At 35.4% G+C, this 18,834-nt stretch overlaps 1 protein-coding gene across 4 annotated transcripts in view; it reads right to left on the bottom strand.

Moving 5' to 3' along the window:
- Nucleotides 1–18,834, bottom strand: part of SCLT1 (sodium channel and clathrin linker 1) — a 42,227-nt gene that overhangs the window by 20,588 nt on the left and 2,805 nt on the right. For all 4 annotated transcript variants that reach the window (XM_035323666.1, XM_035323667.1, XM_035323668.1 and 1 more), the window contains 12 exons: nucleotides 18,352–18,404; nucleotides 17,390–17,459; nucleotides 16,225–16,280; nucleotides 15,747–15,879; nucleotides 14,810–14,932; nucleotides 14,272–14,337; nucleotides 12,326–12,396; nucleotides 7,876–7,966; nucleotides 7,611–7,702; nucleotides 5,789–5,966; nucleotides 2,241–2,339; nucleotides 261–332 (listed from right to left, as the gene is read on the bottom strand). In XM_035323666.1, coding sequence (XP_035179557.1) covers nucleotides 261–332; nucleotides 2,241–2,339; nucleotides 5,789–5,966; nucleotides 7,611–7,702; nucleotides 7,876–7,966; nucleotides 12,326–12,396; nucleotides 14,272–14,337; nucleotides 14,810–14,932; nucleotides 15,747–15,879; nucleotides 16,225–16,280; nucleotides 17,390–17,459; nucleotides 18,352–18,404 — 1,104 coding nt within the window. The remainder of the gene's footprint in view (nucleotides 1–260; nucleotides 333–2,240; nucleotides 2,340–5,788; nucleotides 5,967–7,610; nucleotides 7,703–7,875; nucleotides 7,967–12,325; nucleotides 12,397–14,271; nucleotides 14,338–14,809; nucleotides 14,933–15,746; nucleotides 15,880–16,224; nucleotides 16,281–17,389; nucleotides 17,460–18,351; nucleotides 18,405–18,834) is intronic.

Genomic DNA, 18,834 nt, shown 5'->3' with positions numbered 1-18,834 from the left:
AGAGTAGGAGAACTAATCACTAGTAACTTCTAAGTAATACTAAAGATAATCACCATTCTATAAATAATAATATAATAATATCAAAGCTCTGATACCTTTGTCTAAAACAAAGAATCCTCTCTCTTCACCAAACTGCTAGTAATATCATGAGATGTAGGATTTTACTTGATTTACTTTTACTTTAGTGTTTAACTTGATAAGCAACAAAAAAGTCTCAAATGTTTTGCTATCAAAAATACTTTTGTAAGTCAAGACCATACCATTTGGAGAGCTGAAAGTTCTTCTGTTAGTCGAGAAATCTGTACATTATATTGTTTCTTTGCAGAGTCTACCTGCGATCAAAAATGAAAAAAGAAAGAAAAAAATCCTGTGAACTATTTTTCCATCCTGTTTTTACATAGAGAATCACAGAATTATTTTAGGTTGTAAAAGACCTTTGAGATCATCAGTTACAACCGTCTATCTAACACAAGTCCACCACTGAACCACATCTCTAAATGCCATGTCCACATATCTCTTCAATACATCAGGGGATGGTAACTCTACCACATCCCTCAGCAACCTATTCAAGGCCTAACCACCCTTTCCGTGAAGAAATTCTTCCTGATATACAATCCAAACCTCCCCTGACACAACTTGAGGCTGCTGCCTGAAATATATATTGTGTGTGTGTGATGCTTATATATAAAAATAATGAGACTGTAACAACTGATAAATCTTTCTATATCAATGTTAGAAGAATGCTTATTATCAATCCATATTACTTTAACTGAGGGTGTTTTGAAAAAAAGCAGAAAGACAGACATCACAACAAGGCCTTACAAAACAAACTGTTAAGACTACCAGAAAGCTGCTGTCCATTAGGTGCAAGATATCTGCAACTTGTTTAACATGTACTTTCAAAAATATTTGTTAACTCCTGGAGAAACATGACAACTCATATTCTCAGATTTTACTTTTAATGCTTTTGATAGATTCACTTTTCCTGGGATTATGTCAAAATAAGAACAAAGACATTTCTAAATTTCTAAATTCTCATTAGTAAAGTGTTGTCATAACTAGACTGAGTGGTTATCCTACCTGCTCTTTTGCTCTCACACCTTCTCCAAACCACGCATGACATTAAATACTGCAGTTTTAAGTAATCCACGTAATTTTTGTGGTTCTTTTGGGTAATGAACAAGTAGAATGCATAAACCATTTTCATCCTCATTTTAAAGGCTTCAAAAATTTATGTAGTATGTTTCTGAAACCTCTAGAAATTTAAGGAGTGGAAATAAAAAGAATCCTTTCATCCCTAAACAATAAACACATACATTGTGTCATAGTGAAGACAGTGAAAGGAAGCACAATCAATGGCACCACTGAAAACTTACAAACTAGGTAATTGATTTACACTGTTTTCTACTTGAAATAAAAGACCTTGTTAACACATTTATACAACAAGCTTCTATTTCCTCTGGAGTATGCCTTAAAATAAAGCATATCTATTTGACATGTGTGTAGTTATTGAGAACTTCCAGGTAAATGCATTTTAACCGCAGATGGGAAACAACATAAACAAAACTAATTTTGTGAACAGTCCGTTATCAAAAGAGCTTCAATTTTTCAGCCACACATAAAAACAATAACAATCATAAGGACACAGACTGTAAAATCTTTGAAGTCATTTCTCTACTGAATGCTGGTTTTGAAGCGAACTGGGATACTTCTACTATTAGCTGTACTTGGTAGAAGTCTTATTTGCCAAGAGGAATATTCTGAAATACCGAGATGCCAAAAAAGTGACAGTATAACTCTCAACAGTTTCTATCATCTGACTGTATATGATAAGCATCAGTAACTTCCAAGATGAGGCCATATATTCATAAACTGAATACATTGATACCAATACAACTAACAGACGTTAACATCTGTTAACGTGCTACTGAATAGAATTTCTGAAATAGATGCCAATCTTTGCATGTTCACCTTCTCTATACCAGTATGTGCATTGACAGGAACAGTTTTGGTTCATGAGAGCTAAACCAGTATCATCTGGGTTGGAAGAGTAACTTTCTAGATGATAAAGCTGAATAGTACAGTACTGTCAGTATGCTGCCCCTGCTACCTATATTATCAAACACTTGTAAGAAAACAATTGATTTGATCATGCATAATATGCATATTCATAATACATAATTATGTCAGATTTAACTCTGTAAGTTCACAGTTGATTCTTTCTAAACATCATAACTTACTGCCTTCCTAATTCTTGCAGCAGTGTCTTCTGCAAGCTGAGACATTTCATTTTTCATCTTTTCTATTTCCTCTTCCTTTTGTTTCTCCCCAAACAGTGCCTAGAAAAAAAAAAAGAACTTGAAATACTACTGAAAATATTTCAGTCATGACATAGTATCTAGCAGTGAGAGAAGAAACCACACATAATCACCGTTCAAAAGAACTTTTTGGCTTGCACTTTAGAGCAGCTGACAACAATATCCATCAAGAACACAAACAGAAATGTCACATAGAAAGATCTGTTAAGAATCTGCATACCTGAATTCTCTATTAAGAATCTGAATACACACTCACGTATTCCTACACACATCTGAGCATTTTTTGCTGTTGATGCACTAAATTACTCATCTTCTAGAAAACTAAAAGAATGAAAATTCACAAGTAATCAATGAATGAATACGTAATCCATTTCACAGTGGATAACAATGAACCAAACAGCTCTTCAGCACAAAAGGATGGTGAGAATCACAGAAGAAAAGTCTAGTAAGGAGCCTTTCCAGAGGAGGATGAAGATAGTAATGTTAAAGTAGAACACAAGATACTAGTCTGGAAAGATTATGGAAGGTAATACAGATCTCTTGATGGGATAGATGAAAAAAATCCTAGGTGGCTGTTGTGGTTTAACCTGGCCAGCAGCTAAACACCACACAGCCGTTCGCTCACCCTCCCCCCTCCCTCTCTGGGATGGGGGAGAGAAATGGGAAAGTGAAGCCTGTGGGTTGAGATAAAGACAAGTTTATTAAGACATAATAATAATAATGTGTACGAAACAAGTGATGCACAATGCAATTGCTCACCACCCACTGACTGATGCCCAGCCTATCCCCGAGCAGCTAGCTCCCACCCCGGCTAGCCACCCCTATATATTGTTTAGCATGACGTCAGATGGTATGGAATACCCCTTTGGCCAGTCTGGGTCAGCTGTCCTGGGTCTGTCCCCTCCCAGCTCTTGCTGCACCCCCAGCCTGCCCGCTGGCAGGACAGAGCGAGGAGCTGAAAAGTCCTTGGCTTAACATAAGCACTGCTCTGCAACAATTAAAACATCAGCATGTTATCAGCACTTTTCTCATCCTAATCCAAAACACAGCACCCTACCAGCTACTAGGAGGAAAAATAACTGTCCTAACTGAAACCAGGACAGTGGCACATTAAGAACAAGTAGATGTAAAGGGAGAAAGACATGAAAACCATTGCTAATACAACGTTGATACAAATTCAGCCTGTAGAAGGTTACTCACTACAATCAGTAACATGGTGCATCATATGTCATATTCTCTTTTACTGCTCCCATTCAATTTGTGATTTGTTTCTCAAAGTACTCTTAGAATTCTTCTGATCTCATTTTGTAAGCTTAGCTTTGTGTGCTTTACAATGTTAACATAAAAGAAGGAGCACTGTGACAACCCTTTACTGCCTCCCATAATCTCTTACAGATCAAGGAGAAACCTCTGTGGCAACAGTGTAAGACACACAGTTCACTAAACGTACATATTAGGCTGCATTTTTTATTCTGTTAATTCATAAACTTCCTGGCTTTAGCCAGTGCAAGAAATTAACAAGTGCCTGCAAATTCAATTTTTTTCTTCCTAAAACATTACACTAAACTTGTAACGAGCCACTTACTTATCTGTAGAAGTTCATTAAATGTCTCAGATTCATAATTTGCATCACAATAAATTCTACTGGGCCACTTTTTTTCTGTCAAAAATGGTGGGAAAAACACTGCTTTGATGTACCAGTATGTAGCAGACTAGAAACCTGATTTACACTTCTTACCAGTAATTTTCAAATGAGAGAGTGATTTCTCGTTTTTCAACTCCGAAAAAATGTATTAATTTTTTACCTTTTATTCTTCATACTCAGGCTCCAGGGAAATGATCTTAAGGATAAAAATGTCTTCCTAGGAAAAAGGAACTAACAAGTCCAAAGGTAGCCAGCAAAGGAGGACATAAAACTTCATTTTTTTCTTTCAGTTTTGAATATTAGCCTAACAGCTGAAGGGAACTGTAGAAGATCAGGGCATAAAGCAAGTAAGACACAGTAAGTTATGAATGAATATGGAAAGGAATTAGCATGTCAGAAAAATGCCACCAAAAGTGTATCCTAAGTTACTATAAATATACAGGAAGAAAGACTATAACAAGAAAAGAACCCTCTTTTGTGAAGCAAAAAGAAACACACAAGTTACTGGTTACTACAGTAACAACCAGGACCTGTAAGTCTTGTCAAGACTTGACTCTTCTGGAAGCAGGCCAGAAGGTAGCAGGATCTCTTTAAAGAATTACTCCTCCTTTCAGACAGAATCTTCCTTGTTTGTTACAGAAATGAAATCAGCAAGAGCAAAAAAGACAACATTAACTCTTGTATTCCAAAAGGTAAAAGTATAAAGTTAATTTAGATTCTCAGGAGGCTCCTTGAGTTTGAAAAGCAACTTCAGACTAAAAGAAAATGTTTATCTCCTTAACTGCTTGACTGTTCAACATGTTAGCCCAAAAAGTATAAAGTCTCCATATGTTCCCATGGTCATTAACTACTCTGGACTTCATTTACTGATGTGTAAAGTTTATTACATGCATTAAAGTTCTGTCTTGCCAGGAAACACTATTCATTAGATTGCTAAAAGTCTGATTTGAGCTGAAGTTCAGCATGAAAACAAAGAAGCACCCATATTAAGCAACAGTTTATCAGTCCCTCTACCCTATTATCCTAAAGGGCAAACAGCTGATACTTTGGAAAAGTTCAGAACTGGGAAAACAGGATGACTTTTTTTTTTTTTTTTTGATCAATACATGCTTCTAGACCTGCTGGATTAGAGTCTACCTCTAGAAGCTTTGGTGGATTCTTCTATTTTGAATGTGACTGTTTTCATATCTATGCTTTCGGCATAAACATTATCCTGTAACAGTTGAATCATTTTTTTTTTTTTTTTTTTGTTACAGCCTCTCTGACATGTCTAGCTTTCACTGTTGAATCCTGCACTTTCCTAGTTCTCCCATCTTACTTGAAATATACTGATCAAAACTGCATGTTAAGGTGCACTATGTTTAAAAGCATTTTTAAAAATCGCATTCTGAACATTCTATTAATTGTATTGAGTGACACTATGGATCCCATAAATGTGTTCCTAAGACCCTTTTCTGACTGCAAAACAGTAAGTTCAGCATGCTGTACAGAATATTTGATTTCATCTGCCGTTCCAGCATACACACTCAAATGCCTTTGCAGTTTTTTTCTGGCTGTCAGCTTTGTTGACTCATTACTCAGCAACTTTTTCAGATTTCTTCTGAATACGTAAGATCTGAACACAAAGCTCACTCTTGGTGACTTATGTCTACCATATAAAAAAAGTCCCTATAGTTTCAGCTTTTCTTTCCTAACCATTAACATGTAATATAAACTTGTAACTATTCTGACGGCCCTATCTAGGTATTCAATAAAATTTGTACTTCACAACTGCTAGTGATTCAATTTTCTAATATATAAGAAATACTTTCACCCATAACCTTACCTGACTTTTTTGTAGGTTAGCTTCTTCTAAGAGCTGTACGCAATCTTGGACTTTTGCAACTGCATCGTACTTCTCCCTTTCTAAATTAGCACACTTTGTCTGAAGCTCTCTGATTTGTTTTTCCAGGGCTGTTCTTTCTGTTCTCAGCTGTTCAGCATCTTGGACAGTAACACGTAATCTATAAGACAGTAATAATTTTACTCATTTAACAATACAATGCTTAATTAAGACACTTCAATTCTTTCAAACTAAGCTAGTAGAAAGTAAAATAAAATTAAAATAGTCAATACTGCATTCCTGGTTTTCTGCTTGTTTTGGGGACATTTGTCACACCTTAGAAAGAAGCAGAATTGAAGGAGTTAACTCATATACCTACTCTCAGAAAATCCTTAGAAGTATGTTGCTATCCTGGGATACATCACTGCAAATGTTCTATATTAAAACAGAATAGAACAGCCCAAGAAGGAATAAAGTTCTCCTCTGTGGAGGAAATGGAATAATTGGATGTGGGCAATGAAGTTGCAGCTATACCATTAGAACAATGAAAACACTGGTAATTTTGCAACAGCTCAGAAATTCTTATTGTTTAATTATGATTGTCAGTACTGGCAGGCATGAGAAAGGGCAAGAGAGTCTCAGAGGTATCCTCAAAAAATGTGTGAAAGTTTCAAAGTGCAGCTTATTCAATACAGTGCATAGTTCCAAATATACATAGTGAGTGCTTTGGAAACACTTGGGCTGCCTTTTCAGGCAGTCATGCTGGTTTACTTGTAATGTGTTTACAATAACATACAAAGAAAGAGAGCCACTCTATTAAAACGCAATTTCTGGAGAACCAAAAGCCCATAGAAACTAATAATGCTAGCTAATTCCTAAACACATTCTAAAATGAATTCAAGAGCCTCTGAAACACTTGGACAAGTAAAATTCAATAAGTAGAGGTAGCCAAACAAATCTGTGAAACTATTCAAGGCTGTACTTGACCATACAGACACATGGTTCCCTCCTAATTATTTGTTTTCCAGAGTTATTGAAGAGTTCACAGGGCTATGAACAGAGCTGTGAGCAAGAAGGGAAAATGAATAGTCACACAATTATTCCAATAAGAAATTTATTAAATCTTCTTACCTATGAAGTCATTTGTCATTCTAAAATTGCTTACAATACTTGAATCAAAATTACTGTCCTCAGCTCCATGTAATATGACTACACTTGATATCCTTGGAGAGTGAAGGTGGTGGGGAATGCACAGAAGAAACTGATTGGATCTTAGATCTTCCAGTAGACAGTGCTGGAATTAAAATTCTATTCCTGATCATTCAAACAATTTTTGTAATTTGCATTTATTGGAAAATATACTTTAGCAATGTTATTATTATTATTATTTTTAATGAGGAGTGATGAACTAAGACGTGAAGCCAGATCATGGTCAGAAAATCTGTATTCACCTCAAAAACAGCTTCTTTACATAAAAAATAATAATCAAATGCTAATTTGCATTTTTTTCTTCGAAACTCCACCTAACAGTAATGAGAGTTGAGTAACTAGAATTTATGCACTAAAATGAAAAATATGTCTTGTTTTTTCTCCATTACAGTCAATAAAATCAGGTGCTGTGTTTTAACATTTTAAACATACTGAAGACAGAAGCTGTTCTGCAAGGTTATAGAATAGAACAAAGGTAGAGAGCAGCCAAGCATAAAACACCTGTATTTTGAGAAAACAGACTTACTTAGACATACAAAACCCAGAGACTGATAAAAACTACAGTTTACCTCACTTGTGAATATCCTGTTAGTAATATCCAATGAGATGTCTTTACCTTGTTTCTAATTGTTTTATACTAGACTGCATTTGCTGCAAGTGTTTGTCAGATGCTGCTTCTCTTTGCTGGGCAGATAACACGTCTTCTTCCTAGAAAGAATAAATACATTTTCCAGGTATCATCTTAATTTCATTTAACAAAACAACGGTATACTAATAAAAAACAAGTCAGGGAACAACTTGCCATTAATTTAACACCAGCAACTTGCTAACTGACTAGCATTTTCAGTTGTAATTTAAAATTGTTCTTTTCTCTAGAATACCTTTCTCTCCAATTGGCCTTGAAGCTTCTCTGTCAATCTGGTCATTTCATCAATCTTAGCACTTGCTGTCCGTCCATCTATTTTGGCTTGCCTGTATAAAGAAAAGAGTCTATGAATTACACTTCAATTATTACAGGGGCAAAAAAAGGACTCTGTTATAACTCTGTTGAAATAGCTGTGAAAGGCAGTCAGATTCCATAATATTTTGATATGGCAGAAGAGGTTTCCCCCTTAGCATGTGGCACAATGAGAGAGAAAGACCAAATTCATCAGGAAGGTATGTTGAATAAATATCTGGGAGGACTAGGCAATCAAAAACTTGGAGTGACTCAGTAACTTAAATATAATTGGCCTCAGATACTTAACACTGAAATAATTTTCAGAATTAGATTTTGATTTTTAAATCAACTTGTATAAACAATTTAAAAAAATGTTAACCATTTCTAAAGAACGTAATTGATGTGCATTATAATTTGAAGAGGTCTGACAACAGCTGAAACAGAAAAGGATAAAAAAAAAAATGGGCTAGTTAGTGAATCAGACTTTAAACACAGTAGAAAAGCTCATTGAAATGAGCATTGCTTCTACTCAGAAAAGAACGACATACAGAGTCCCTCACGTGGGGTGTAACCCAATTATTCTGGCTGAATATTAGGGTAAATTTAAAGACCAATGATTTAAAGTATGATAAAGTTTAAAAAAAAAGCAAACATACAGACTAGTGCAAACTAGAGCACTAACAGTCATGAAAGAAGCCAGAAAATATTTAATATTTTTTAGAATCAACTTCAAGCAAAGTTTCCTTAAGGAAATAGCATTTTTTTTTTATTTAATGGCATAAAAGGAAGAAGCATATTATACCTAAGTAAAAATATTAACCAACATACACATAATCCTAGCAACTCTACAACAGTTTCAGTTTAATACATCAGAAAAGCTCACTTTGTCATAATTTCTTAAGAAAGCCAAAAAAAAAAAAAAAAAAAAAGTTATTCCTAGACTTATGGCCTTCACTGCAGGTCCAAACCTTTGATCTTACCCCATATGAAAAGGGGGTGCCTCCTAGAAACGGCACTGTTAAATTTATGAGGGCATTTAGTTGCTTCCCCCAAAAATATTTAAAATGTGTTGCAAAACAAAACAAAGAACTCTAAACCCAACATAAGGAGAGAATAAATATATATAAAAAAAGAGATCACAAAATTCAAAACAGCTTAAGTACTAAAAATGCATTTTAATGACCAAACTCTGCTTCAGATCAATTCAGGGATGTGTGTTCAGGAAGCGACAAATTGATTCTAAAGATGCAACTTTGATTCTTCATTGTGCAATTTATCTTTGATACAACCTTGGCAAGCTTTTACCTCTCTGTTAATATACTGAAATGCAGCTCTGAGCAATTCAAAATTTGTATGTTTATGTGCATTATCTTCAGACCCTTTGAAACATTTCAACAGCATATATCTCAAAACATTTTTGATACTCGCAGCTAAGCTCAGAAGTTCACTGCACTGCAGCAGACCATTTGACAAATGAGGATCCAGTATCACCAGAGTATCCCCTCTCCAGAGACAGCCACTAGGAGTTAATTCAAGAGATCAATAAGACTGTGAGCTAAACGACTGATTATATACAATGGAACTTTAACATATTATATTAAAATATTACACGTTAAATACATAAAATATCATAATAAAAATTCTAGCATTTAAACAAGTCAATCTGTTTAATCCTCAATTCTCTCCACAAATACATCAAATATTACATTGCTTATAACATATGGCAGATTATGACCCTTTAATATTTACATAAATGCAGATTTGTTATTATTTAAACATTAATGAGTAGCAGTAACTCTGTTCTTAAATACTCAAGAAGTTTTTACCCAATTTCTTTTTTTTTTTTTTTTTTAATTTTGGGTAACATCAACTTCTGATCCACAGAATAAAAGCTATTATCCTCTGGAAAATAAACTCCAGCAGAACTCTTAATTCTATTTTCTTTTCACTTCTTTTACCTTCCAAAACTTAATCTAGCAGTCTTCCCTTAGGTGCACATATTAGAAATAGGATGACAGTCCATCACGAGCATGTTTGAAGTGTTTTATGGTTACATAAGACAGACTGTATACTTTGCTATATCAATCCTAAAATACCTAAAATTTACCAACACATGCTTTCAGGCTTAGCAACATCAAAAGCTCCAAAACTGCACACAGTCTAGGTCATATGAAACAAATAGAAATTCTCCCACGTGTGAGTTTTTGTTTTTAAACCTCTCCAGATTCATTACTCTATTACTGTAAATCAGTGCAAATTTTTAAAAATGTGTGAAAGAAGCATCAAATTGTCAGCAATATATGCTATGTAACCCAAGCAAACTACATGCATGTAACTTCCTGGTAGAAAAATGACAGCTGGTGAAAAGCGTTCTAGACTTCTTTAAGAATCACTACAGTGCTTCTTTTACAGCTATGCAGAGCTGCTGTCATTAGCTTTGTGAATACAAAATACAGTTTTTAGGGTTGCAAGAACTCTGAGCTGATCTGCACGGAATGACAGTGTAATCAGTGCCCATGACAAGAAACTCTAAATTCCTCTGAAATTGTTTGCACCAAATTGGTAACATCATGGGGAGAAAAACATGACAAAATTTGTGCATGATGATCCCCAATCAGTGTAATCAGTAATCAGGGAGTTACCAAGAGACTCCTAGAACCTGGAGAGAGCTTCCAAAGATGCATAAAGATTTGTGATTGCAGAGGGAGTGACAAGACAGCGATAGACCAGCAGTTGAGCTGTGTTTGACCCTGCCTGGAGTCACCCCACTGGTGGAGAGCAGCCATCACAACAGATGCCAGGAACAGCCTGCACCCAGCTGGCAGACTGACAGCACAGCAAGAAATAAATGGGGACCAACACATCAGCTGTGTGCGTATGGGAATTCTTGGGGTGCTCTCTCAGGAGCATACAATTAGTGGATTTGAGGAAGCAGCGTAAGTACAAAGCAGGAGCACTCACACCTCCAACAGGAGGGATATGCAGACAGGTCAGTGGACATGTGTTTCTCACAAAGGGAGTATCTGTGCACACTTGCACACACTCTACCCATGCTTCCTCTGAGAGGGTGCACCTACATAAGAGCAAGCACAAGTGAATATGAGATCAGTACTTAATTGGATTAGACAGAGAAGGTTGTTTATAAATTTGTGGAGATTCATGAATATATTGCAAGCGCTGAGTATCCCAGCTGACCTGTTATACTATTAATATTGGTCACTGATTAATAACACGTAATGAACTATTTTGACTTTAGCCACGTGTTGAACTGCCTTCCCCAGCAAAGACTTTTAATCAGGAATGTGTCCCAGAAGAATGAAGGTGACTAGTCTACTCAAGCCCAGCAAATAGGTAAGAGCCTGCCCTTGTGCAAGTAAGGAATATACATAAATATATAAAATTTCCCCTATTATATATAAACTTCACTGCTGTTTGTAACAGCAACTAATCAAAAACCCATGTATTTAGTGCAAACATAGGTAAAAGTTCAGACCAAGGTGATCCATTAGCTTTAAGTCAGTCCCAGGGAGTTTCAAAAAAAGAGCAGTGTCCTTTTTTAAAAATGAAGTAAGGGTAAGAGCAAAGGAAATCATGACACCTGTAAATTTGACAAATACACCCCAACTGAATGCTTCACTGCATCCCAATTTTTACTTTTTGAATCAAAAGCCTTGGAAGTGTTAGAAATACACAAAAAGCCAATGTTGCAAGTGTTTATTGAATGTCTAAAATAAGTTCAGCTAATGCTAATTGCTTTCACACACTTATTACATGACTCAATGCAACCATGTCAAGGCAAGACTTATCTCCAGATGAATGGGTACCAAAAGAGTAATACTAGCCTGTGCAAGTAATGTCCAAGAATGCAGGGATGTGTTTTCTCTTTTAAGGTAGCATGACAAGTGATAACAGGGTTGGTAAATACTTTATTTCAGCAAATACCTTGAATACCACCTTAATCTTTGATCTCTGTCACATTTTCCTTCCTTAAATTACATCATTTTCTGAAAATAGTTTTTCCCACTGAAAAGTTATAGCTAATAAAAAAGAGGTGATAAGTTCCCCTTTGAAAATATCTTCACTGACCTGCATGTGTGAGCAGGTCCTGGTTCTATATTTGCTGTGCAGAAGAAACTTAAAAATAACCATTAAGACAAATAAAGCTTCTCTTACCTCTAAGGTCCACATAGCCTATGGTTTAGAGCTCATGGAGAAATTTTAAGTGTTAAAATTTAAAGCTACTTTGAACATTCAAATTTCAGGACTGTGATGAGTAGCCATCTATATAACAGGATGTTGTACAAATGGTGCTACAGGACAAAAAGAGGCCCATAATAAAGCTAAAAAAGGCTAAAGGAAAAAATATCATTTTTAAATTGCCTGTTTTATACCTCAGTTGCTTCCGTAGCTGCTCTAGTTCCACATTCTGTTCTGTTACAGTTTGTAGAAACTGTTGATTGCTCTGCAAAACAAGGAGAGATTTATAGCATGTTCCCATTTTATTGAAAGTCTCATATATTCAGAGTTACAGGACATTTCTACAGAATAGAATGCTGTAAGAATAGCTGATAAAGTCTATGAAACACTGGCTGGTCTCCAAGGCACCAGGCTTTAGGTAGAGTAATATAGAAAGGCAAACGAAGAGTGGTGTTACCCCATCCTCCATTTCTTTCCCCTGTTGGTAGCATAAGAACTTCCAGAGATGAGGACTGTAATAGCTCAGATCTACCATCTACATTTCCCATCTAGTTGCTTTAGGTACCGAGAATACCTTAGATAAATGAGTACCTCAGTAGACCACATATTGCTGGAAAGAATTCATTTGTTTTAAATAGACTGCCTAATTAAAACAAAACAAAAAAACATCTTGTATTTAATGCCCTCCTGCCCTGAGGCAGCAAGCAATTGTTTATCCCTCAACTTTCTCTGCCACCCAGAGTGCTAGAAATCTCATCCTTTCAAGGTGTCCTCTCATCTCAAAGTAATTTAGTATTTGTTATCCAACCTTTCCTAGATCTTACATTCCCCTTTTGAGATGAGAGATGACCACAACTTGAATATAGGTAGCATTCAAGACGCTACTGTACTGTGGACTGCAGTCTCAACCCCAATGCTAATACTGTTCTTGCTTTCTTGACTGTTGCTGAGAACTGTTTTCAGAACTTTAATACTTGTAAAATACATATTCTGAGTGTTAACAATTATTTCAGGACTAACCCTAAGTATCCTACGTGAAAGCTCCATTTTGCCCTCATGGGTTATTCTGCTCGTATAATTATTAATGAAATGTCTGACCAAATGCATTCATGTATTTGATACCATGTCTAACTGCAAATTTCTTTATCCTATTTCAGTTTTTGTTACCTTAAATACTGTAACATTAGTAGTGAGTGCTGTTGTCTCATTACTGGATCTCATTTCCAGAACATTTATAAATATGCTGAAAAACTCAAACCTGAACGCATCTACAGAACACAGATGTTTAACCATGATAAAAAGCCAAGTAGTTACTTCTGCTCTCCACTCCTCATTTTTCAGTATGGTAACTTAAGAAAGGGCATGCTTCTTTATTTCTTGACATACGTAACAGACCTTGTCAAACTATGTGGAGAACGCAAACAAATGGATAACCTATACCTTAAGATTGTCTTCTTCAAAGAAAACCTCTATTTCACTCTTCTCTACATCTTTTTTCCAATATTATGATTTCAAGCATTCAGTCATTCTATTTTTGTTACCTCCTACTGCTTTGCTTATAATTGCAGATAAGTCTGCAAATTCTAAATCCTCACCAGAACTGTTTTAAAAGCTCATTGTATTTCCTTGAGACTGTTTGACAGCAATCCCTCAATAACTCTAATGTGGCTATCAACCTTAAAGAACAGTTGATTTTCTTAGTTGCTGACTATATAAGGTAAAAATTCCTGAGTGCATTATTTTGCTTTTATTAAAACTACTGAAATACCTTGTAAACAGAACTGCTTGCAAGATACAATTCTATAGCAATCTGCAGTATACTACTCAATATCAGCAGGGGCTTGACTGAAGCACTACATTTTTTTCAGCCCACAGCTTGCAAATTATGGCACAACAAAGAATTTAAGTATTTAAATAAAGAATTTTAAGGAAATTCAGAATTCAGGGAAAAGCCATTACTTCCTGATTTTAAAGCCATTACTTCTTGATTTTTGACTTGTTCCTAGACAAGTTTGCAAATCTGAATGGCACAAGGTCTATCCAAGCACATATCTATGAGGGACATTTTGCTTTCAGTTTGTGCTTCAAGGCTCCTATAGAAAAAATAAATTCAGTAAGTCACTGCTCAGATTTTACTTACCAACTCTATTTTCTCATTGGCTGCATGCAGTTGCTGAGTCAGCTGGTGGAAGCTAGTCAGCTGATCCTAAAAAAAAGGATTGAGCTTTTTGTTCTTACCATCATAAGGATGTGATGGTCAGTCAACTGAAAGCATTTTTGAAAATTCATGCGCATTACGGGAAAACCAATATACTTTGTAAATTAGTGATTTGATTACTTCTAGCTGTTGACCTGGTAATCTAGCAAATTAGATTTACTACTGAAAAACGTATCTGAATTTCACCCAGTTAAATGAAAGCATACATGGGTAGTACTTCTAATGGGCCACAGAGGCTATGATGGTACTGTAAACATTTCACAGTAGCAGACATGTCTACAACATGTTAACAATTATTTGATGCATCAGTGACCACATCTGACCACTCATCATTTGATGTGACTATTACAGAAAACAGTATGATAGAACCACCCCACCTCAGTTTGACTACACACAGACCCAAAATCTTCACAGTATACAATGGAATTCCAAAATTAACAAAAATATAAATGAAAATTACTTTCTGCCTTTGTCTTTCAGCCACGTGGATTTGCGTTTCAGTCATGCGTTCCTGGTACTGCTGCCGAAGGCGATCCAGCTCCTGTGATACAGTCTGCCAGAGCTCTATTGCTTGTTCTTTTTCCTAAGAAGTTGCAGAACAAAGGTCTACATAAAATAGTCTTATTACAGTACATTTACTTTCATCTACTGTTCCCCCGAAAGAAAAGATTTAACTTTTCTTTTGAAATGTCTTTTTGTACTCTGTACACATTACAACCACGAAGACAAAACAACAAATTCAGAGGTAGAAAAAGATGTTTGTGAGTTCAAATTCCATGTAGATGAGAATTGCAAGTTTTGCACAACTTTGTAGCTCTCTCCAGAAAAGCAGTTCATCTATTTCTGAAGCTGTCAAACGCAAACTTTTTCAAGTATTTACTCTAGGGCTATGGTATATCAATAGTCAAATACAAAAATTCAGCTGTCAATTTAGCCCAATGCAACAGGATTGACACATCACTGTAACATATTCATTAGATTTTGCTGATCTTTTGGGATTTGTTACTTGCTATATTCCACATATACTTTCCTCTTCATTTCACATTACAACGTTTTTTTCTTTAAATCAAAATGACAACCTACCACAGTAACTTGAACAAAATATTTTATTCATCTCCTGGTCAGGAAATCAACATAAAGATCAAGTAAATTAGGTAGAATTAGAGGCAAATTAACATAAAAACTTCCTAGGTGTATGAAACTAGAAAGAAACTTCCTTCAGGTTTTGCTGTCCATACTATATATACACCTTTTTTTAGCTACATAAAATCAGGAAGGCCTCAAAATAGTCTCAAGGAAGTGTTTTAAATGAATCCTGAACCAAGAAATAAACCATCTTCTCCTAATCTGCTAAGGCACAAGAGAAATAAAACAGTCCAATGTTTCATCTCACGCACTTGATTTGACAGTTGTACTTGTTCTTGAAGGTTTCTCACTATTCTTTCATCTGCAGGAAGATCAGTTCCCAGAGGCATGAAAGGAAGAGCCTCCAGTTGTGTCTCAAGAACCTCTTTCAACTCTGCATGAAGCCTGAAATTCAAAGAAACAAGTTCAGCAAAATATTTCTTTAACATATTAGTTTTTTAAATCAACTAAGTGATGTAACTTCGATACGTACGTAATGTTGACATCTGACATTTATATCTATTAAGCAAGATATGTTCTATAAAAGCAATAAACAGTTTTAAATAGCTTTATATCTAGTTCTATTACACAGATATGGCTGAACCTCCTAATCTGGTTGTGTAATATATATTAAGCACTTAACAACTAACACTAAGTACATGAGTATGAAATCTTAAATTATTCACAAGACTTCAAAGTTTTAGGAAAAAAACTAAGATTTAAAAATCAAGAACAACAACAAGTCAATACCTTTCATTTTCCTTGGTGACTTGCTCAAATTTTAGTCTCATCTCACCCATCTGTACCTAATACAAAAACATGCACGAGTAAGCTCTTAAGTGACAAACTTGAGCAACTCACTTTTATGTTTTCTTCCTGAGCAATACTGTAAAACACTGACAACATAATTCAGCACAATGTAGTAAATGAAAGTAAGACTTCCTTCTGTAAGAAAAGTCACAAGATGCCACTTAAATTTAACAGCCGCTAAATCCTGTTAAAAAGTTACACCTGAGCATTTCTAAGATGTTATGACCATTAAACTTAGCTTTGGGAATTCCCATAGCTCTTACAGATAGATTTTTAATTAAATCGTGTTCTTTTAGGGATACAGTGAATAAATACTTACTGTGTACAGGATGAGTTAAGAAAAAAGTTTAGGAAGTGTTTAAGGAGCAATTTCAGTATGTAACAGTTGAATCAACTGCTTTATTAACAGGAGTGCCACAAAAGCATAGGACTTATATTGCCTTCTGCGATAAACCAAGTTTGAAGACTATTTGTGGATGCTCTACTATGGACATAAGATTAAGTGCACTGAAACAAAACTGTAGTGTAACTGTTGCATGTAGATCACAAGTAAGAACTGATCTCTGCTCCACAAATTTTAATTATTAAACACACCACTTTACTTTCCAGGAATCATATGAAGCATTAGTTTCATTTGCCTGTGGTTTGAAAGGAAGACAGATAGTTCCCTCTCCCCCAGTCTCCATGATATCAAACATTTCAATTACTTGAGTTTGAACAACTAAAAACATAGAAGTACGGGTGTTATCTACTTGCAAGACCGAGCTAGACTGTATGGCCAAGATCAGACTTGTAGGGAAAAGGAGAAATATCTGCCTCATCTCAGCGTCACCTAGGAAGGTACCTGCAACAATATCAGAACGTCCAGAGACAAAAGCATGTATGCTGTGTTTCACACCACCACTTCCACAAACACAGTAATGGTCTAATTTGGACAACCTCCCAGCCTTTTCATAGAAAGTTCTATTCATTTGAGTTAGGCTGTGGTCTAGGAACTTTGTGAAGCATGACACAGGCATGCTTTCCTCAACTGACAAAAAATAGTAGCCTACATATTAATACAGTAAAGCACTGAAAGAGTGCAAAATGTTAGCAACATACATACCTGATAAATCTGCAGCTGCTCCCTCATCTCTTCCAGGTGTTTATCATACTCTACAATTAGAGGTAATAAGCTGAAAATTGGAAAAACATGCTTAGAAACCATTTTGTAAATGCTGAAACATTGTTCTGATACTAGTTTTACAGAATTCTTAACCTACAGAACAGAACAAAACAATTTACTTCCAAGACCAACATTCACCAAGTGAGAGAACAAGTTTAATTACTTTTAAAGTATGATCATTAACCACAGACTTCCTGGATAAGAGAATTAGAACACACAACATTGTAAATAAGCTGTAATGCATTAGTATTTCATGCATAGATAAAAATCTCCAAAGATTAGAAACTAGACTTTCTTACTGCTTTCACATACAACAGTAAAGGACCTATAAGATAATATAAAAAAAATGCAGTTCTACGTGCATACTTCCTTCTTTCCCAGTATTTTTGTAGACTACAGTAATTCTCTGAAAAATTCTCTATTAGTGATAAAGCCTTAAATCCTAACCATAAAAGGTAGTTTGTAACAGCAAGAAGAGGACAATGACCATTAAACAATTTACTAGTGGCCATACAGAAAAGTTTATTTGTGCACTGTTGGTCAACTTCTCAAGCAAACATTTAAAAAAATACCCACCTGACTTGTTTAACAGACAGCACAGTTACCTAGATTTGTACAACTTCACCTCCACTTTGTCTTAATATTTACATTAGATTATTCCTTATCTCCTGTTCTTTATTTTATAGACAGTGCAAGAAAAGTCATATTTAAATCCCTGAATAAACAGAAGATTTATCTAAACACAGCTGTTACAGGAACACTTTTGCAGACATCCCCTTACAAGTCCTCAGAGCTGTGAGCAAGTAATTGTACATAAAACTAGGCCCAACTGGATATTTACACCTTTAAAAGCAAATAAGTTTCATTTGAAGTAGTGTTCTCACTTGTTTGGAATCAGTTACCTTTGATCCATTATCCTGGATCCGGATATACCATCACCTCCAAGGACATTTTTCTGTAATTGAACATCTTATGTTAGTACTTGAACATGACTGCATGTAGCTATTACTTATTTATTTTTAATATGCAACCCAAAGCTGTTTATTCTGTCTGTACTGAAAGCATATATGATATCCCATACAATTGCTTTTAGGTTTACATTAAAAAATCATTGAACTCTGGCCCAATTTGAAAAAAATACAATTGATTTTTTTTTTCCTGGAGACGCTCTGATGTAAAGCGTAACAACATCTCAGGGGAAATCAGCTCTTTCTTAAAAGAACCCTTACAAGAACACTTACTGTGCAAGTGCCAAGTTCATTTCCATGCATCCCAGCATCAGAAAAGTGCTGATGCCCTAAGTTCCGCACAGATTTTCAGATAGGCTTATGGTACTCACCACAAAATGCTATCTTCCCACGAGACAAAAAAGCCTACTCTGCAGA

The sequence above is a fragment of the Oxyura jamaicensis genome, chromosome 4 (genome assembly GCF_011077185.1).
Source record: "Oxyura jamaicensis isolate SHBP4307 breed ruddy duck chromosome 4, BPBGC_Ojam_1.0, whole genome shotgun sequence".
Taxonomy (NCBI): domain Eukaryota; kingdom Metazoa; phylum Chordata; class Aves; order Anseriformes; family Anatidae; genus Oxyura; species Oxyura jamaicensis.
The sequence above is the reverse complement of the archived record's forward strand: the minus strand, read 5'-3'. Positions and strand labels throughout refer to the sequence as shown.